We start from the raw sequence: 23243 nt of genomic DNA, 5'->3' as shown, positions 1-23243 counted from the left end.
GTCCTCGCAGATCTGATACTTGTATATTTATAAAGTATGATGGGAATGGTAAGCATTTGGTAATTAATTAGCTGTTTATAAGTGGCCAAATTCGAAGAAACATTTTATTGAGTTTTTATGGAAACTAATTTTTGACTATCATAATTATTGAAGATGTCATCTTTTAACACTTTTCTCTCAGCGAACGATGTACAAATTCCACAATCTATTCGCCACAAAATGGGCTCAAATATGATGTCTCATGAATGTTTATGTGAGCCCTTGACGTTGAGTTACGGCCTTGAGAACATGAAAATTTAGTCTATAAAGTTCACCAGATTTTATCTCCAGAACTATGAGGCACATAAAAATTCCGAGACGAATTTTCAAAGATCATTATCTTATAAAGCAACAGTGTGAAACATAGAAAAAATGAACACCGAGAAACGGCCAATCCCGCAAAAAAACTCTATATTTAGGAGGTTCACGGGAACAATTGTAACTTAATCCCCTGAGCAAATATCAATACGAAACATACATGATCACGAAACATACATGATCGTATTCTGCTATATCTCAGCTTTCTGAAAACATATACATTGTCATAACTACATGCTTAGTAACTGGCGAGGAAAGTCCTAATCTCAATTAAACTATAACTTGTATTTCCCTTCTCGCTACCTTAAAACTTTGGAACCACCTATTCAAAATATAATCTACAAATGGTCACAAAATGTAAATAACTGGTTATTAGACAGACAATATATAGCACAATAGGGACACAATGTTTCTGTTTCTACAGCTGTATTTTATGGCTTGCAAGAGGGGACCTTGAACTGTGCTGGCTGTGCTTGTGACTCCTATGGTGGTGGTGTTTTTCTTTTTTCTTCCTCCTACTTCTTTGGTTATTTTCTTCATCCATACTTAGCCTGAAATTACACATTTTATGTATTAATATAATGTTACAGTCCCCTGTCCAATATTGGGAAACTTTTAATACACTCCTTATGCATGCTCTTGTTGACTGAAATAAATATTTGGTGGCTGAAAAATACCACCTAAAAGTGCACAGATCATCACCAAAACATCACCTGAATGTGTAAATAAGTTGTCTTAGTTAGTACATGCATATCCAAATACGAGACAAAACATCATTTTCACCTCAATGTTTGCCTCAAAAAACCCCTAACTTTCCCCCCAATCATATGTAATGCACAAGGCAAAAAGAACAAAAATTGCTTGTTTTCGGTAAACCTACCTAACCATATTTTCGAGGAAATCCAAACACTTATTTTAGGCAAATTAGCTGTTTGTTTTTTTTATTTTATGCAAATTAGCTATGCTCATTCCGACAGAGCTGTGATTAATTTTAATTAATTTTACTGCCTACTGTCTATTGACTTTGTCATTTTGTAAAAATCTATCATTAAAACCAACTTGGATTTGAAGTTCGACCATGATTATACATTATTACGATTATTGTATTAATCACCAAAGAGTGCAATGAAAAACAAATTAAAATTAAAATAAAATGAAAACCCTACCTAATTACCCAGTTGTCATGGCATTGTATACTGTATTAAACCCATGGCCAGATGGCATTATTCAGTGACAAGCGTTTATTTCAAATGGCCAAACATTAATTTCACGGTAAACAGAAACACAACCGGTCATTTGGGATGTCTGTAAACTGTAATGTAACCGTGTAACATGCAACCTGATTCCAAGGATGAAAATAACGACCAATCACAGTGGGCGATTTGTACAACACGGATAGCAGGCAGTTTTGCTTTTCACCTCTCCATCATTCATGCATCGGCCATGTGGGGCAGTCATGTTGCCTATGATTATGGATGTCGTCGCCAGTGAGCTCTACTAAACAGTGGGGGAACAACTGTAATCATTTGTACCATAAACGTTCGGCATATTTGTTTTTAAAGACCGTTAAAGCAGTGTTTATTTTTTTGGTCAGGCGATCGATTTTTCTCTCGCCCGATTTGCCAAATCACAGGCCCTGTCCAGTTTTACAGACCAACTCAAACACATGGCTGAGGAAATAAACAGCAAAAAGGGTAAACAAAATCAGTAAACTAATCTTTTTATGCGTAGTCATGCAGTACTGTCAGTGCTCGTCAGTCGTTCCGAGCACAAGCTCGTCTGCAAAATTGTTCCGTTTTAGACTTAACAGACATGCGCAATCGCGATAGACGTCAGAGCTTCTTCATTACATGCATTCTGATTGGTGTAGGGTACTTGACCGTCATTTGACAAGCGAATAAAGATGCGGGTAACATATTACGCTTTTAGTCCCTTTTATTACCAAGCAAGATTTTGGTGTGCAAGAATCAGCGAAGCCGGCGATGTTCGGCAATGTATGCCATGTATGATATTTGTATCGCTTCCATATTTATAAGAAATTCACTTCAGTTTCTAATTTTATAAAATAATCACATCGATATTCACTTTCTATAACTCAAACAGGTCACTTTTACAATTTTTATAAGATTTTCACTTCGTTTTTTTTACAGTTTTTAAAAAGCATCACTTCGATTTTTACACCTTTTAAAACGGGTACTTCGCACTTCGTTTTTTACCCATGTGGAGGCCCCTGGGACACAACTCAGATCACTAAAATATTGTATAGTGGTCTGTCAGGGCCCAGGCATGCCTGAGAAAGGGTCAATGACATGTTCAAAATTTGACAGACAAACTGAATGTGCCCCGTGCATTAATTAATTGCTAACTATGCAAATTAATTAAGTGGTGTTACAGTTCTTACCAGAGGTACGATGACCTAAACAAGTCATTCATGTCACAGGTGCAGTCAACGAGTAAATTTTCAAAAATGTTTGGTATTTATGTTTTATCAAGAGTAACCTAATTTATGAACATTATTAAGGCTTAATTTAATTTGGAGGGGAGAGATCAATCTGTTCGCAACTCCCCTCCCTCTCAACCAAATTAAATTGCCCTCCCCCACTGTTTTTTACTCCCACTGCCCTCTCCCCGCTCATTTTCTTTTTTGCCTGCCCTCCGGACGCGCAGTTGTATCTCCCACCAGTTCATACTGTCTTAATTCTCCCCTCTCAACAGTTTCTGCTACCTTCTCCCTATCATTTCCCAGAGAAGAAGTTAAAGTCACGATTGGTCACCAGCTCCAATCCTTAAACCCATGTGAATTAAATTTAACGTGTTTTTTATAGCAGGCGAATTCAATGGTAATATAATGGTTCAGTCAAATTGATCACGTGCTAAGTGCCACAAATGAAACGGCACAGTCTGCCTGGGGCGGATATTATCATGCAGTTTGCGCCATTGGACTACTTCCTTTTGGCCAGTCTAAACATTCCTCCCCTTTGGCAATTTGGTTGTTGATGCCCGCGGAAAATTCTGCATTTTGCCCTTACCCACTCAATCTAAAAATGGAACTTGCCTGCCCTCTAAATAAAAATCTTCTCCTACTGGAATTCCCCTCTGAAAAACCCTATTTTTAATGCCCTCCCACTGAAGATGTTTTATTTTGCCTGCCCGCTAAAAATCCCTTGCGAACACATTTTTTCACGAACAGCTCCGTTGACTGCACCTGATGTCATTACTATTTATTATGACAGATTCAAATTCACCTTGGCAATATGTGAAACCATACTTCATAAACCAATTCGGAAATCGGACACTTGTATTTTGCCAGAAACCTGCAATCTATGGCCAAAACAGATCCCTCGGGATTAGTGCTAAATATTAGCATAGATTGAAGCTGTGGAAGATTCAGGGTAATGTAAATATGGCTTCACTATGTAAAATTATCACCTAAGTGAATTTGTTAATTGTAATTTGTTCACCCATACTTCACGCCCTAACTTTAAATTCCAACATTACTATTCAAATCCGAGAAAATGTATTTTGGTGGAACTACGTCCACATCTGTGCCCCCAACTAGGGAATTTAATGCAAAGTGAAAGTGGGAGAATTTTGGACTTCACACAATTTGTTTTAGTTTTTATACGCCACACACCAGTTGACCGGGGACCAAGTCCAGTCTTTATATTATAATGCTAGAGCATTGATTCCCACACGAGGTAAAGCAATCTGAAAAAAGTTGGCTACTCCCCAAAAATGGTCAGAAAGAACAGTTTTGCGAGTCAACTGTTAAAGTGACGCTGATTCTAAGAAGGCTTGAGTAATGCTTCTTGTGGAAGGCTGATGCTCCAGTCAATGACCATGCAGCTCAGAAGAAAAATGCTTCAGCAGCAGTCTCCTACCACATCATGGAAACATTCCTATTCATATTTGCAAAAAGGACATAGGATTTCTATTGGAGCATGGTGATGTTGGAATCTCGACTAAAAAAACACGCTTAGCAGCTAATTGTTGGAGATCCTCCAGGAGTGTAATTCGAACAGTAATAAATTTGTGGGGAACTCACTGTGGTGTGTGTCAGGTTTTGACAGATCGTACAGTAGGCATATTGCTTTACCAGTGGCTTAAGGAGATGTCAGAGCCATGTTCTCGGTGGTCAATTCAAGATTATCATTATGGTTGATGAAACAGAAATGGTCACTCATACCTGCCAGGTGCAAAACTGCTTACTCAATTCCCTTGTTGTGCTCAAAAGCAACATCTCAGCACTGGTGATCTTGCATCCTCCACCCTGGTTTGTGATGTAGTCCACTACACTATTGAGTTGTCACAGCAGGCTTAAACCTGCGTGTCCTCTGGAACTTGAAGTCAGTTCACCAATAGAGGACGGTTAGGTTTTTCTCTGTCTATACTAATGTGACCAAAGTAGCAAACGTTCTTGTTCTGCTTGTTATGAACAGGGCGTACTTGAAGGTGCCTCTTCTGGGGCATAACTAGCACACAAGCCATACACAGGAACACTGGGTCCTCTGTGGGGGCTCATAACGACTTTTGCTTGTTTCCTAAAAACTGTGTGATTGTCTTGTGGACATGTGTTAACAATACAGATCTCCATTGATTTAATAAGAGCCGGCAGTTATGTAGATGCAGTTTGCAATTATCAACCAGCTGTTGACTGATAATTTTGTGAATACGTGGAACATTTAACCTAAAAACGCAAATCTTTAATAGGTACACGACTCCTTAATTATGAAGCACTTTGAGTAAATTGGTACATGCAGATACAAGTCTTAGAATTAGCAATGCTAGGAAATCAATTGAGTGTAATGCAGCATGTACCGATAAGTTTGAGTTTCTATTCTGCACTGATTTGCCAAGATGTACAGGTTCAATCAGATTAGATCTATTATAGGGCAGACTCCCTTGCTGCTTTTGTCGGCCACAAAAATGTGTGAATAAAAAGCAAGCAAGTGGTTCCTCAGTAGTATCATGCTGGACTTCAGCTGGCAAATATTGCATCTACGATGTTGAAAGGCTGTCAAACTGGATCTTGTAGCTGTGTTTTACAGATAGGCAGTACTATCCATAATGCACCACCCCACCCCTGTAAATTATGCCCATCAAATACTCTGGTACTACATTATCACTCAGCACAGAAAGAACCTGGCCCACAACCACATGTAGATGGATGTAGTCCCACGTTGTGTTCTGGTCAAACAGAAAATATTTTTCCCATAACTGACAAGGTTTTGAAGACTAGTGCACATGTTTTTACAGTATTTGATCGACTGATACAGTGCTAGCTTCAAGAAATTGTTATTGACCATAAGAACCAGTTCATAATATGCCCAATATCACAAATCTCAACTTGTCTAGTGCCATTCTGGCCCACAGAACACGATTTAAATAATTTACTTGAATTCATAAATTCCCTCATTTGTCAGTAAATTCATTATGAGCACCCATTTACTCTTGATTTACTCCTCCATCTTCGCATAGTACATTCCAATGCCGCTCTTACCAGGTGATGCCATTTGGGCTCGCAAGAAGCGGAAACAAACTTCAGCTTTGTTTAATCATTTGGTCAAATTAATGCATTAAAGGGCAGTAGTCTTCTCGCCACATATGCGCGAGGTATATGGGTCACGTATAAACAAAGATGACAACTTTGACTAATGCACAGATCAACGAGTACTAAGTGAGCTATTTCGAAGCTTTAATTAGGTCATTTTTAGGTGATTGGAAGATGTCGAAGGAGTCACTGGCGGTATTCAGTGCAAGTGGAGCCCAGGTTAAAAATTATACTTGTGATTTCCATTTGAAGAGCGCATTGTATTATGGGAAAATCGATGTTTATCAACACAAATGTCGCACATGCATGACGACATTTTAACAAAATTTATTAATTCATGATATGTTAGCTACATATCATTTCAATCCTGCCTATGGTTTAAGATTTGACAGACAGACGAGCAGTTGTCCATGCAACATTACCTCCAGTTTTGGCTTTATGCACATGGTTGCCAAAATTGTATTAAGCAGGGGGGGGGGGGGGGGGGAGTAATCACATGCATCAGATGACCATAGCGTGTCATTGTTTACAAACAAGCATCTACCCACGAGTCTTGAGTTTTTAGCGCGTGTTGTCATCGTCTGTTGGGACTCCATTCCCAAGCATGCGCAGGTGACAACACTCGCTTTAACATACCATTATGTCTCGTCTTTACTATTTTGAACACAAATGGTTCAGGTCATATGCAATGAAACCATGGCAACTTTAAACCAAATAACCAAATGTGTGCATCTGAATAAAATCAACCTCATGCTAATAAAAAACAGTTGACACATTTATGGTGAATTTCAGAGAAAAACAAAATGGCCACCAGAAGGTTCAATGTACTGCAAAATCTACATTAGAAGCCCTGTATTCTATAAAAATGGGACAATGCAACAGAGGGGATGCAGCTTTTATTAGAGCATCTATAGAAATGAGAAATGGTAACGTTTTGGTTCTCAATTGTTTTAAAAGAATGAGTGCGGCTTGTATCAGGGATGCGGCTTCTAAAACAGATTTTACGGTAATAAAATATTGATTACTGTCAGTATAGTAGATAAAGTGAATTATAATGGACCGATCTGTTTTTAAACCTGACAGGGACCACTATTTGCATTAATTTGTGTCCTGGATGAAAATTACATAACTATCAGGACTGATTTCCCATCAGCATATACAGTGGCAAGAAAAAAAGCCAACTTTACTTGTAGAATACTTGATTGGACAACAAGTAATATTTTAGCTTTTAAGGACAATTTGTTTTGAATGTACATTTTATCAAATATCAGACTCCTCTAAAAATTAACAATGGAATATTGAATCATTGTATAATAAATATTCAATTTTATTGCAACCACAGTATGAATTAAAGAAAACAAAGTTAACACGTGTAAATTAAAATAATTGCACAGAATACAAATAATACGCATTCCCACAATATTTAAGTTTGAACAAAAACAAATTTAAATATAAAAAATATACCAGTAATTATTAGGAAAATTAAACACAAACAAGAAAAAAAATTTAACATGTAAATAAAAAATGCACAAAATACAAATAATATTCATTCCACAATATTTCAGTTTTTGGACAAAAAAAATTCAAAATATAAAAAATATAATTACTAGGAAAATTAAACCCCCAAAAAACAATGAATGATTATGTAAATATCAGTTCTTCAAAAATCTGATCACAAGACAACTTAAAACAGTTGTTTTTAATATGGCTGCTACAATTTGATAAGACCACTTATCAGACACTGCATTTTCAATACGGCTGCGACAATAGATAGGACCACTTATCAACACTGCATTTTTTATGGCAGCTTCAATGTGGCAAGTGTGTTGTACAATAATCCTGGTTCTTTATAGAAGATCTTTTACATGGTAACCCAGTCTTTGTAATTCCCAGACATGGTCTACGTGGAGTACCTCCTGCACTTAAAGTTGTGCTGAAAAAGATAGAAAAATTTATTTCAAGTCTTTTTATAAAGACTGGAATAAGCATAGATAAAAGATGTAAAGGGTGATGGGGCATGTGCTGAAGATCCAACACTGATCACAAGACATAAAAGCATATTTTTTCCATAAATAAATGAGTATGAGAACAAAACATCTCATCTTGTTTTTCTTTATCTTGTAGAACCAGCTGATTTTCTCACTCAATTCTTTTCCATCACAATCAAAAGTCAAATGACATTTCCAGATGATGGTTTCAGGAAAAAATAATTGTAGGCAGACTGCCATATTGAATCACACCGAAAAACAAATACACAATGTATTATATAATAATATAAACACTAAACAAGCAGTCTATCGGCTGAGATAGCTCCGCTGTTAGCAATGCACATTTCAATTAAAAAACTGAAGACATTAGAAAATGAACAATATGTATACATGTAGTATCAAAGCAATCGGACTTACAGTTTTTAACAAGAAGTCGAAAATAACACTTTCTACCAAAAATGATCAAAATATTCACCAAAATTAGAGAATTGAAGATACCATCACGAAATGAACAAATCTAAGAAAGGTCTACATGTATCTATATAGTAATATCAAAGCAATTGAACTTTTGGTTTTTAACAAGTCGAAAATATCACTTTTTACCAAAAATTACAAAAATATTCACCAAAATTTGAGAATTTAAGATACCATCACAAAATGAACAAATCTGAGAGAGGTCCACATGTACTACCTATATATGTAATATCAAAGCAATTGCACTTGCGGTTTTTAACAAGAAGTCGATAATATCACTTTTTACCAAAAATGATAAAAATATTCACCAAAATTAGAGAATTCAAGATATCATTACAAAATGAACAAATCTGAGAGAGGTCCACATGTAGTACCTATATATGTAATATCAAAGCAATTGCACTTGCGGTTGCGGTTTTTAACAAGAAGTCGAAAATATCACTTTTTACCAAAAATGATAAAAATATTCACCAAAATTAGAGAATTAAAGATATCATTACAAAATGAACAAATCTGAGAGAGGTCCACATGTACTACCTATATATGTAATATCAAAGCAATTGCACTTGCGGTTTTCAACAAGAAGTCGAAAATATCACTTTTTATCAAAAATGATAAAAATATTCACCAAAATTAGAGAATTAAATATATCATTACAAAATGAACAAATCTGAGAGAGGTCCACATGTAGTACCTATATATGTAATATCAAAGCAATTGCACTTGCGGTTTTTAACAAGAAGTCGAAAATATCACTTTTTACCAAAAATGATAAAAATATTCACCAAAATTAGAGAATTAAAGATATCATTACAAAATGAACAAATCTGAGAGAGGTCCACATGTAGTACCTATATATGTAATATCAAAGCAATTGCACTTGCGGTTGCGGTTTTTAACAAGAAGTCGAAAATATCACTTTTTACCAAAAATGATAAAAATATTCACCAAAATTAGAGAATTAAAGATATCATTACAAAATGAACAAATCTGAGAGAGGTCCACATGTACTACCTATATATGTAATATCAAAGCAATTGCACTTGCGGTTTTCAACAAGAAGTCGAAAATATCACTTTTTACCAAAAATGATAAAAATATTCACCAAAATTAGAGAATTAAATATATCATTACAAAATGAACAAATCTGAGAGAGGTCTACATGTAGTACCTATATATGTAATATCAAAGCAATTGCACTTGCGGTTTTTAACAAGAAGTCGAAAATATCACTTTTTACCAAAAATGACAAAAATATTCACCAAAATTAGAGAATTAAAGATATCATTACAAAATGAACAAATCTGAGAGAGGTCCACATGTAGTACCTATATATGTAATATCAAAGCAATTGCACTTGCGGTTTTTAACAAGAAGTCGAAAATATCACTTTTTACCAAAAATGATAAAAATATTCACCAAAATTAGAGAATTAAAGATATCATTACAAAATGAACAAATCTGAGAGGTCCACATGTAGTACCTATATATGTAATATCAAAGCAATCAGACTATTGGTTTTTTACAAGAAGTCGAAAATATCACTTTTTACCAAAAATGACAAAATTATTCACCAAAATTATAGAATCGAAGATACCATCATGAAATGAACAAATCTGAGAAAGGTCCACATGTAGTATCTAAATATGTAATATCAAAGCAATTGAACTATTGGTTTTTAACAAGAAGTCGAAAATATCACTTTTTACCAAAAATGATAAAAATATTCACCAAAATTAGAGAATTGAAGATATGATCATGAAATGAACAAATCTGAGAGAGGTCTACCCAAGGTACATATACAACAAGTATCAAAGCATTCAGGCTTGTAGTTTTCAAGAAGAAGTCGAAAAGTAAAACATTGACACGGACGACGACGGCGGACAATCACTCATATGATAAGCTCTGCTCGACAAAGTCGACAGCGGAGCTAAAAAAGTGATAACAAAAGTGTTGATCTAACCAATGCAGTAGGAGGAACACAGATAAATAAATAATTAGTTTATTGATCATAATTTAAAAACAACCAGAAACATGACATACCTTGTGTTTGCATTGTTCTTTTGTGGTGTACAACTTTTAGTTCGTCTTCTGGGAGATCCAGTAACTTCATTCAGTAATTTACCAAGATGTTTCCTCGCAATACCCGGTGTGGGCGGGAACACATCATCATCCGATGTTGGCATAGGTGTATCATTAGAGTGAGGTGTTGCTTGGCAACTGTTGCTTGGGGTAACAGGTGATAAAGTTGAAACAAAGACACTATCATAGTGATGTCCAATGGTTTCTTGTAATGTAGCATTGAGCGCAGTTGATTCCAAAATTTTATTAATGGTTATGTCTGACATGTTGGAAACAATTGAGTTGTTGAGCTCACTCTCGTCAAATAGCTTGGACTCTGTAAATTTAAAGACGTAAAAATGAATCATCAAAAGTAAATTATTAAGGCAGTACATTTTCAGAGACTCCCAATCAGATTCGCTAGACTAATAATTCAGTTCCTAAGAAAATCTTGTGTACGCGATCCACTCCTTCAAATTTCAACAATCTCTGTCTCTAAATGAATTGCTTTTTCTCATGTAATCAAGTTAGTATTAAAGCGGGAGGGTTGTCACCACGCAACACACGCTAAGAATGCAAAGACTCATTGGTAGACACTTGTTTGTAAACAATGACACACTATGGCCACCTGACGCACGCGTAGGTGATGACTCCCTGCTTTAAGTGCCAATTAAGTTGGTATTTCAACTTTTGCCAGAGGAGCAATAGTTTTAAATAGTATTTAAGAGCAAGATCAAAAAGATAATAATAACTTTCTTGCAATTAAATCCATTTTGGTATATTAATGCGAAGGAAGATTAAAGTATAAATTAATAAATGGAAATAACAAATGAAAGCAAGCTTAGAAAGAACTTGTGTGTGAGTGCATTGGAGGCATATTTAAAATCAATTCAAAATTTAAGATTATCATTTCATTAGCTTGGCGACTAATATTGGTATGCTATTTGAGATGGGAAGCATAAAAACAATGTGCTTCGCAGTATTGAGTTTGATAATAATCACAGAAAATAAATTTGAATGTACATCTGTGATTTGCAGTCTGATTTATTCCAGAGTAAAAGTATGCATATGCATGGTTTTCAACATTAAACTAATCACATCTGGATTACCCCAAAGAAAATTTCAATGAAATGTGATGATTATGCAAATTAGAATGCTTGAATTACCAAAGTAACCATGACATTGTCCTCGTGCAAATTGCCCATATACGAAATCTTATTGAAATACAATAATTGGATTTTGAGATAGAAAATTGGTTAATATTGTTATGCAAATACCGGTAAGTTAATTAATATGCATGGATTTCAAGCAGTTTGGTACTTAAAATATCAATGAAAAAGTTAATTATGCACAAATTTTTAACAAAATGTACCAAGTTCATTGTAATCAGACCAGCGGTTCTTGAGATATCTGTAGAAGAGACAGACAGACAGACAGACAGACAGACAGACAGACAGACAGACAGACAGACAGACAGACAGACAGACAGACAGACAGACAGACGCAACGAGTCTTGATGTTTGCTTCACACACAAGTGTCAAAAACGAACAAAATATATTAGTCAAAAATTATAACATCTATTTATCAATAAATCCATAAAAAGAAATGGGTGCGTGTTATCAATTATTCATTTTTAATTTGAAAATAAAAAATGTGTTCAAAATTGTTGGTTTGTGGAAGTTATATTCTTACCAGAGTGACAATTATCAAGGATGGCGGCTTTTTTGGTTTTCTTTGGTAGATTATCTTGACTCCATCCATCAAGTATAACTAAAGAAAGAAACAAGTAATAGTTTTACTACTTATCAATTTTAGGAACCTTCCACAAAAAGTAATTATTTGATCACTAAACCCATAAATCTTGTGCATATTTTTTTTACATCAAAAGCTGTCCTTCTGAAACTAGTTCCTTTAAAAATTCTCACTTTATCCCAAAATTACGACACAAATTACAGAAAAAATTATAAGAAGGTTGCACTATAATTATACCCAGAAATATCCTGGTGCTCAGAATTAAAACTGATAGGTCATGCTGTTGACCAATGAAATCTTTGACTAATATCTAAAAGCAAATTAAAATTCAGTCTGTTCAACATTAATCCTTCGATTGGCAAATTTTTTCCCATTCAAATTTTTGTAAATTTGCTTAGTTTTTACAATTTTCACTGAATTCAATCTTAATTTTGAGCCAAACAAAATGTGATATTGCTTCTAGCAAATGATTATCAAATTTGAAATTTTCGCAACATTTTATGTGGAAAAGAACACATTATGAAAGGAAGCATTTGGGGGATGGAGCCTGAAGTTGACTTTTTCGCTCAGAATAAAGGGGCGGTGGTCATCGTGCGTCATGTAAACAATGCATTTTACACATGATGTGTATGCTGCACATGGCATAGGGTGACGATCACCACCTTTTAATAGTGAAAAAAATGTTTTCTGTTTCAGGGGGTATTTTTTTGATCTAAATTAAAATTTAAACCATTATCTTGTTGTGGTATTGATTAAAACCACATTCCCCAATTCATTTTCAATTTTTCTTAGTTCAAGAGTTCAATAAGTTGGAATGTTCACCTTTCATGAGATGGTTTACTTCATCAGATACAGCCTTTTTCACTCCAGATGGTAATGGGGTTAGACTGGACAGAAAACAAAGGAAGACAATGGGTGAAGTAATTACAATAAAGATTCAGTAGGACAATGGAATGGAAGACATTTATGTGCCTGAATTATGAGCACTATAATGGCAATTATTAAAATAATGGAAAACGCATTTCATTTGACTTTCAGAGGGTGTAAAAAATGAAATGAACAAATTAATTATGTTTCTCATTTCAGAATGACTAAATCAATAGATTTAGGAACATGATTTAAATCAAATGTGTAAACACAGGCAGCAATAACATTTTGCTTAATTTGAATATATTGTTATATGGGCGAGAAAAACAGCAATGAAAGTGAAGAAAGACATGTGTATCAAGATGCAGACAAAACGCAGGCAGGCAGGCAGGCAGGCAGGCAGGCAGGCAGGTAAGTAGGTAGGTAGGTAGGTAGGAAGGTAGGTAGGTAGACAGATAGACATGCCCACTGGAAGGAATGATTTTAATTATTAGGTGGCCACACTTACTTTGTCACATACGGAGATGAAAGTGGAGATGCAATTGATTTATAGGGTGACTGAAATCCACATGAACAGGGAGAGTCTGGACCTTGAGATCTCACTGGGGTGGGTTTTCCTCTTAAAGCAGACCACAAAAGCAAGTACAGCCAGTTTACTGAAAGATTAAAATATTATAATACCCCGGTACTTTATATACATCCATTATCTTTAGGATTGAACAGCATTGTTTTACAATAGCTAATTTTAGATCTTTTGTGCTTTCAAAAGATCCTCAAAATAAGCAATTCAATTTTCAGATACAATACCACACTTACCAGATTTAAGCTCCAAAATAAGCCATTAATCCACAAAGTTGCAGAAAGTAATAATCTTAACACAAAATTTAAAACCGCATCATCGCATGATTTTTCAATTTTTCACAGAGTAAGATGCAGGAATTAGACTGCCTATTAACCGACAACGAATTTTGCCATAACAAACTCATGATGAATACTACGAAAAATTCATCATAGAGCAAAACAATACTTACCCAAAACACAGATAGCAATAAACCAAGTTAACGTCATGTATCCCAAACTAGTTTTATGTCTGATTTGAGATGCTGCGTTCAAGGGGATGATCAGCAGGAGAATAAATCTTGAGAATGTTGGAGTTTTTAGTAAAGTCATCACGAATGTAATCAACAAAAAATACAATAAATGTAAAATGCATGTCATCAGTACTGCCACATTGTCACCTAGAAAAAAAAAACAATTATTAGTCTCTGACCAACGAATACACAAGCTGGCATTTTTATAATTCTTAAATTTTTGTTCGATGCGAAATTACCACACCTGGTCTATTCTGAGGAGCATTCCTTGCTATAAATTATTCCGGATAGGCAGTGGTTACATTATACAAGCCAGGACAGGAGTGGAATACTTCCCAAAGAATGAAAGTAGGCATGTGCAAAAGATTGTACACCCCAGACAATTTTATGCGATATAGTCATGTAGAACAGGTTAGGCCAAAAGTTGTCTTTCATTTTGGGATGTACATGTAGTTTACAAGTAATGCTACGCATTAGAATATGGTGATAATTATAAAGGACTGGCAGAACAGACCATTTATGTAAATTTCGGTTCAACATGAGAAATTCTACAATTCTTTGTGGAATTATATAAAACAATAACAATTTCCACGGCTGGAGTGAATGTGTTTGTATCTTAGAGAGATGTATGTCAAGTCGTACTTTAATGATCTAGTTAAACAATAAGTCATTGTTAATGACAGTCGCTGTTGGGATTAAGGGAAATGTTATTCATGCAAAATAAATTAATGTGAACTAAAAAGCATTGATTGTATTGGGTGATTTTCCATTCAACTGTGAGATCGGAAGTTGTGTGAAAGAGGCCAACCGAACATCTGCCGATTTGATTTTGCTCTGAACGATTTGATTTTGAACTTCAATTTTGTAGCTCACATCGAAAGATGATCTTCGACAGGGAAATATTGCATTTGAATACCCTTACTTCATCAAAATTGACCATCATCAAATGAGTACAGTACACAATTAGGCATGGAAATATCCCCAAAAATAGTTTCGTGCTTGTCGCCACTACGACTTTGTTTGTCCTGTTTTTACATTCAATTTCATGCATAAAGCAGGATCTCGCAGTGAACAGAAAATGGTCTATTGAGAGTGAATTATTAGCTGGTCTAGTACAGAGTATCAACAGAAATTAATTGTCATGGACACATTCTAACATGTATAATTTGAAAAAAACGAGCAACCTCTCAGGTGAGATAACTCCGCTCTTAGCAATGCATGTTACAATTAAAGAACTAAAGATGTCATTAGAAAATGAACAATATGTACAGTATCAAAGCAATCAGACTTGCTGTTTTCAACAAGAATTCTAAACTACCCAATTTTTCCTTCTTAAGTTTTGGCTGCAAATTTTTACAGTAATTTTGACCCAGATAGACATAATTTCATATTGCTTACAGGTATTAAATTATTTTGTAAACATGCAGCCTCTCAGTTGAGATAGCTCCGCTGTTAGCAATGCACTTTTCAATTAAAGAATTGAAAATATCACAAAAAGAACAAATCTGAGAAAGGCCCACCTGTAGTTCTTATATGTATAATATCAAAGTAATCAGACATGTGGTTTTCAGCAAAAAGTCGAAAATATCACTTTTTACCCCAAAATCAACAAAAAATCTAAATTAAAGAATTGAAGACATCATGAAATGAACAAATCTAAGTAAGGTTTACCTGAGGTACCGACCTGTTATTTATTCATTGTTATTATGTTTGTTATTATGTTTGTTATTGAGACTATAGTGTTTAGTCGCCACAAAATAGTTAGTGTACTTTATTATACAAGATGCACATGTATGTAATTGTTAGTTTAAGTAAACAGCGCCTCTAGTGGCAGGTTTGGGTAAGCCAAGGTCAGTGACTCCGAAATGATGGCTGACAGAAAGTTGTGTGTGAAGCTCTGTGAAAGTAGTCTGCTTTACTGCCATCCAGCACTCCTAATCCTGACTGATTGAAAGTCTCAGAATTGTGTTGGTTGCTGGGTCAATCTATAAATACGGTGAGAATAACATTTCTTGCAATTTGCTGGGTTTTATATGTGCTGAAACTTTCCCTGCTGCTCGATACAAGTGCATATTGATTATCATGCAATAACTTGTGCAGTGAACATTACATCATATAATTGTGTATGATCGATTAAACTATCTGCTATTTACAGCACATTTATTCATTCTCGTTGATGTTACACTTGACTGCTTTATTAATTCGGTGTTTTCTGTGTTTATGTCAGATTTGCTCTGTATGAATATTTACTGTAAGAATTTAGTGAATGTGAATTTAACCGCTTGAGGGCGCTGTTTCCCAAGTCATGTAGTTTATGGTATGCTGTATTTTACTGTATGAATTGTTATGTACAGCAATTTGCTTATTGACTGTTTTTGTTTGTTTGCAGTCAATCGTTACTTGTCACGCGATATTGGGACTGGAATAAATTAGTTGCAAGTCATATTTGTGTATATTGATTTGTTTCATTCGTTGGCAAAAGACGCATTGATGAGAGACACTCAGCTGACCTTCCAGTAGCAGTGAACATTTTCATGGGTCACATTACACATATTGGACCCAGTAATCTTGGAGTTTGTTCATAATCGCTATAGCATTCCTGATAATTTCTCCATGAATGACATGACCGGTACATATATACCAAGCATCAAAGCATTCAGGCTTGTAGTTTTCAAGAAGAAGTTGAAAAAGTTAACACGGACGACGGACAATCGCTTGTATAAATGACAAAATTTGACTTTTGGGTTCAAAGGTTAAAATTCATAGTGTTTACATACCAGTTCCTCCCAACACTGATGAGATCCAACTGAGCTTCTTATCAATCCCACTTTGCATATTACTAAGGAATACTAAAACATGGTTGGCAGTTTCATTCATCTTTCTTAGATTCTCAAGAGTGTTTTCGTAATATTGTCGGCTTTCGTCATGATAATCCATTATATTCTGAGAACTCCCTTCTACAATAGAAGCAAATGTATGTAATTATGCTAGTTCTTGATTGGCTAATGTCAATCACATGACTAAAATATATATTTGCATAATGAAAGTGGTATCAGTCACTACTTGTGATTGGATTTTGTGGATCACATGACGAAATAAAATTGCATAGCAACAGGTGTTCTCTTTAGAAGCCAAATTAATGAATAAGCTATGAGATGTCTCACCAATTTTAGTCCATATTTCACCAGCACGATCGCGTATTACCGACAGATCTTCAAGTAATTGAGCATGATTTTCTTTGGCGTCTGAACCTTGTGATATCAATTCGTTACTTGTAGTTTCTGATAATATACAATTTCAGCTGTTCATTATCACTATAAGCATCTCAATCAATGAAGACTTACAAATGCACTGAATACATTACAGGAAATTCTGTAAACTCAAACAATCTTTCTGTTGTATTTTATGAGAAGTTTAACTGTCTTTGGAAATCAATGTCTCGCGTAAAAGAAAGAGCAAATGGAGTTCTGAATTAAGAATTTAAAGGATTACAGAAAACAGATCCAGAGTGCACACAACACGAACAATAGGATTCATTTTATTAGTTGTCAGTAGTCTGTATTTATGTGAAGTTTATATATATAAAAATGTTTAGCTAAATCCGAAATAGCAATTAGATTTAAAAATGGCTAATTCGAAAATGGTGTTGTAACATCATCAGTTCTAATTAATATTATGGAATTAGTTCAACACTATTCATCAGTAAGTGCCTCATTTTGAAAAAGTGGGCGGTTGCATTTGCTATGTCAGAAGAAGGCATACAAGCCTGAGCACACTAAGGGGCATAGACAATGTTGAGCTCTTGAGTCAAACGTGCAATTACTGGTAATTTAATTTCAATGAAAGCTTATTGTATTTACCAATTTGTATAAATACTGCACTTTTTTCTGATATTCTTCAATACTGTAGAGGGGGTAATTATTCACTGGGTTTTAATTTAGCTTATTTCGCTAACTGGAAAAATGCGCTAAATTAAAACACAGTGAATATGTAAAATTTAGCATAGAACACATTATCTAAATGACGAAACCGTGAATTTAAAACCCACTGAATATGCCCGAAATGGTAAATCAGTGAAATTTAAACCCAGTGAAAATTAGTCATTTTACAGTATTTCTGGAATTAAACACTAATTTCGGAGCCAACAGACAAAATTTGACTCAATTTTTGGTTAGATATTTTTGTCCTAATCTTCTGAAGGAGCGTGCAGACTATATTGTTAATTTGTGATGAAAAGAGGGAACTGGTGGTGAAAAGGTTCACTGTATACAACTTTTTTTGTTATTTACCCAGGAGCCAGAAGGTAAGAAACAGTCATAAAAAGATATTTCTATTCCAATAATTGCGTTCCACAGCAGCGCGCACAGAGCCCATAGAAATGCATGTACAGTGGTGCCCGTCTTAGCAACGTAGAACGGCCGTGACGTAGCTCCGCCCCCGAGGATAATTGTATTCTTACTATCTATACTTTCATATGTATTATGACGTTTATTGAAAACATTAAAACATTGTTACACCCATGCCTTTACCAAGTAACTCCCGTAAATATTCCGTTCTTTCAGCAAATTCTTTATGTCCAGCGGCAATCAGGGATTTTTCTTCTGTCAAAATACGAAGATTATCAACAATGTGACTTTGCATCTGAACCTGTAATGAAAAGTCATCGTTACCGACAAATACGTGATCATAAAAGATGTCCACTTCATCCTAACAAGATATTTTTCCTCCAAACTACCCCCCCCCCCCCCCATGACCGTCATTTTGTGATCTGGATAATTTGCATGTCTAATTAATTTCACTCCTGCCAACAAATGATTGAAATTCAATATTTCACCACTGGGGGCGCATTTCATTGTATGTTCTGAAAGTAGTTAGCTACCATTAAAACAAATGATCAGTTTTCCGTGACCTTTACACTATTTATTGCGGAATGGTTCAGAACTTGATATTTTTAGTAATTTTAGCCGTTTTAAATCTAAGGTACATCAGTTAATTCTTAAGTTCAGATATTTTAAATGTATACGTTTTTTATTGTATATGTTATTTATTGTATTTTGATGTATGTGTAAGCGAGGAGCCTGTAAATGGGACTGTAAATGCCCGTAGGTCTTTTCAAATAAATAAATAAACTATTGTTTTATGTTACGCTGTTCACAAAACCCAGTAGAGATTACACAGACATACACATGCCTACAAAACGCATGCTCCCTGGAGATGAGAACACATTCATAATACCTTGTGTTCGTAATAACCGATCGTGACTTGTGAGCACTTAACAAAAACATGCACACATAAACAGCTCCTATTCAAATATAATTTAATTAAAGACAATATACTGTGAAATAATTTATTTTTAGTAGAATTAATTTTCGCTGAAAAGACTTTTTGGGTGTATTGTATGGAATTTATTTTCACTGATTTTCGACAATTTGAATTTAAATTATAGGAAAAAAGGTATATTCACTGGGTTTTATTTTCACTGAATCATTCATTCAGCGAAAATAGCAAAAATTAATTCTAAGCGAAAATATTTTACAGTATAGAAGTCTGTTTTATGCAAATTAAATAAAAAAGCATGTAACCTGAGATGCTTTTAGTCTTTCTTGTTTTCCAATCAATTCCCGTTGTCCAGTTGTCATTGTGTTGATGACTTTATCTGTAGACTCAATCAAGTTTTCATGATTTTCCTAAAAAAAAAATATTAAGATTTAAAAAAAAACAAAAAAAAAACTTTATTGCATCTATTTAGAAAAACATTTCTTGTTCTGGTTAGAAAAGCAGAAATTTCTCAACACTTTTGCAACACTCTCAGCCACAACAGTACTTCCTTATCATCACGAAAAAATATTATCAAATCAAACTACACAACCATCTAAAACACATTCACACAACTTTAAAATTTACTTTTACTGACCAACTGAATCCAAGGGTAGCAGACTTACATGTAAATGTTTCATGAGGTGTAGTTGTCCCTCTGCTGTAAGTGCTAATTGATTTACGGCATTCTGGGTTTTATATTGGAAATGTTGTTGTCTTACAGCATAGCATACCGCCCTCGCACGGTTGCTTATTATATGATAGGCATTCCACGTATTAGAATCCATGCTAGAAGTACAATCACCAATGCTCTGTGAATAACAATTGCATTCCTTTAGAATCACTTGGCATTAATTAATTAATCAATCAATTAATTTAATTTGAAAAAAAATGAAAGTAAATCCCATCTAAAAGTGACAAGTCTGATTACTATAAAACTATTTACTTTCACAGAAATTAAATTTCACCTTTTTGCTGCTTTGTGGAATTACACTGGATATTAAATTCCCAAACTTGGCAGGGAAACAATGTTCAAATTCACATAGACATAATTTAGCGAATTTCACTTATCAATGGGAATAGCGAAATTTTATTACTAGCGAATATTATTGCATTTACAGTATAACAATATAAATTTGATTTAAAACTATTAAAAAAAATAATGTTTTTATATTAATGTCATTTTTCACATGTTCAACATTATAAGGTTGTGTCATTTCTATTACAGAAAACTTATTAAACTGAAACTTTGAGGGCAGTGGTTGTGGTATTTCTACACATGTACGAGGTATTAGTCCCATATAAAGAAAGATGACAATATTGATTGCTGTGGAGATAAAGGCATACAAAAACATAATATGGTAATTTCTTGGATTCCTGGATTCCTGATTGGAACGCATCAAGAACTCTGAAGCGTCACTAACGGCATTTTCTGCATATGGCAATGGACAACTTACCGTTCACTGCGAGATCCCACGTTTAGTGTGAAATTGAATAAATTGAAAAACCCAAGGTCATAGTGTTGTAGTGACATTAAAAACATTTTTGGAGTATTTCTACACTTAATGCGCTAAACACATTTGATATAGAATTTTGATTAAGTAACATAGCTCAATGTCATATTCAGGTTCATTCAGGTTGAAAATCAAATCATTTCATTTTTGCTGCAGTCATACGAACCGCATACTTCATGCATCACACCAGATCATACAGTGAACAGAAAATCACCTATCAGATCGGGTTTCCGTGGTGGTCGCCAATTTTGATTACCGGTCAGGATTGACCACCCTCGAGCAGTGTGGCGAGATCCCTGGATCAGGTCAAAACTCATACATGCTTGCCAGAATAGGGGAGTTCATTGGATGTAGGGAAAACTATTTATCTTACCATATCTTCAGTACATGTGTAGGTAGTACGACCTTCAGCTTGCGACTGACAGTTTAACAGAGCAACACCAAGTTTTGCAAGTTCCTCTTCTGTGATATCATTGCACGCATCTTTTAATTCTGCAATCACCTTAAATAAAAAATGTACAATGGATTTTTCAAAAAAAATTAATTGGAATTGCAAATTATAATTGCATATGATGCTAGTGAATATCTAAGATTATACATTTGGGAACCTATTATTTATATACCAAAAAAAGGAACATTAAATTTATGATGATACTCTGTAATAAAGTGAATTACTCCATTCCATTCTATTAATTGCATTCATGCACAGCATTTTAATACGGGCTATAAGGTTAAAAACATTAGTCTGTAACTAAGACAACATTTACTGTGTAGGAGTGAATATGAATGGTCATCTCTGGCCAAGTTCCCACTGGGATTAAACCTAGCTTATAACTGTAAAGATTAGAGCTCTATATATTTTGAGTTTTAGCATCAGTTAGGGTTTAAAACATTAAACTTATTTACTAGTGTCGTATTTAAAATGCATTACATGCATCCACCTCAACCTTGCACCCTTGCTCTACACCAACACCATTAATTACCAGTGTCGCTAGTAAAAGTCCCTTAGGGGCCCCCTCACCCATTGCAGGGACTGGAGTGTTAGGGGTGAGGGGTGAGGGTGACCCTTTCCGTGTCCTTGTTATTTTGCGTTTGAACCATTAAAGTAGATTTTTTGTTAAAGTAATTAATGTTGCATTTATAATGTTAATCTCTATAGTAAGCTCAATGGTCTGTGCCTATTTCACCACTTCCAGTTTTCCATTTGCAGGAGAAGTAAACAAGTACATGTATATTGCTAATACTGTAAAAGGGTTAATTATTCACTGGGTTTTAATTTAGCTTATTTCGCTGACTGGAAAAGGCGCTAAATTAAAACCCAGTGAATATGTAAAATTTAGCATAGAATGCATTATCTAAATGATAAAACCGTGAATTTAAAACCCACTGAATATGCCTGAAATGGTAAATCAGTGAAATTTAAACCCAGTGAAAATTAGCCATTTTACAGTAATCTATTCTCTTCAATATTTTTTTTCTTGGGGTGGAAGAAAATACTTTTTGGAAATATCTGTAAAAAACTTAACACCCTGACACTAACTCTAACCCAATTTAATTGCATATGAACCTGCAAATAGGTTTCTCAAGGGGCATATGTAATTAAATTAGGAGGGTTGTTGGATGTCCCCTCCAAAATTATTTGTAAAACACTTTAACCCTCTCAAAATTGTTTGACCCTACAAGAATATTACAAATGAAATGATAATAATTTACAAAAGAAACCCTTTGCGTTACTTTACCCCATATTCTCGAGACATTACACTAATTCTCTTGCCACCTCTCACCTCTCCTTATAAGTAATTGATTCAACCCTTACGTGACAAATTACACAAATTATGATATCATCTGCACACTATTTTTATACACAATTCATCACTATTTATAAGTAAATATGTTGTATTCTTACCTCATGGTGACACAAATCTAATTCGGATAACTCTGACAAGTATTGAAGAGCCACTGCCGAAAATTTTTCATCATCCGTTTTCATTTCGAACGGGGCGTGTCCTTTAACGGGATAAGCTTTTGGTACTTTTGTTTCTTTTTCATCAGTGTCGGAAGCCCAGAACAAAAAACTTTCTGAGAGACGACATAATAGTACAAGAATAAACAGAGAAAGAAAACGTACATTCGCCATAATTATGTTGAAGAACTGCATCAAGTTGTCAATAGTCGTGGAAATGAACTCGCGTGTGACTTCATCTGAAATTGGCGCCTTTTGTTAAAACGTCCTTGATTGGTAGGTTGTGTTACAAGCGTCACTATTGGTTC

At 34.7% G+C, this 23243-nt stretch overlaps 1 protein-coding gene across 1 annotated transcript; it reads right to left on the bottom strand.

Annotated features, from left to right (window-relative positions):
* Nucleotides 1-7211: 7211 nt before the first annotated feature.
* Nucleotides 7212-23216, bottom strand: LOC100369928 (protein brambleberry-like). Its single transcript, XM_006819653.2, has 13 exons — nt 22879-23216; nt 21346-21474; nt 20085-20270; nt 19725-19829; nt 18672-18789; nt 17307-17423; nt 16920-17099; nt 14083-14289; nt 13560-13707; nt 13007-13071; nt 12125-12202; nt 10414-10768; nt 7212-7841 (listed from the first exon to the last, which is right to left on the bottom strand). The coding sequence occupies exons 1-13, from the start codon at nt 23128-23130 to the stop codon at nt 7718-7720; spliced, it is 2064 nt and encodes a 687-aa protein (XP_006819716.1). The 5' UTR covers nt 23131-23216; the 3' UTR covers nt 7212-7717.
* Between the last annotated feature and the right edge of the window lie 27 nt (nt 23217-23243).

Source organism: Saccoglossus kowalevskii, chromosome 15 (genome assembly GCF_978046115.1).
Source record: "Saccoglossus kowalevskii chromosome 15, keSacKowa6.1, whole genome shotgun sequence".
Classification (NCBI taxonomy): domain Eukaryota; kingdom Metazoa; phylum Hemichordata; class Enteropneusta; family Harrimaniidae; genus Saccoglossus; species Saccoglossus kowalevskii.
The sequence above is the reverse complement of the archived record's forward strand: the minus strand, read 5'-3'. Positions and strand labels throughout refer to the sequence as shown.

Coding starts and splice junctions, on each gene's coding strand:
- LOC100369928 (XM_006819653.2), bottom strand. CDS start 23,130: ATGCAGTTCTTCAACATAATTATGGCGAATGTACGTTTTCTTTCTCTG. Junction 18,790..19,724: donor AAAGACTAAAAGCATCTCAG/GTTACATGCTTT, acceptor TTTTCATTACAG/GTTCAGATGCAAAGTCACAT. Junction 13,708..14,082: donor TATTGCTATCTGTGTTTTGG/GTAAGTATTGTT, acceptor TTAATCTTTCAG/TAAACTGGCTGTACTTGCTT.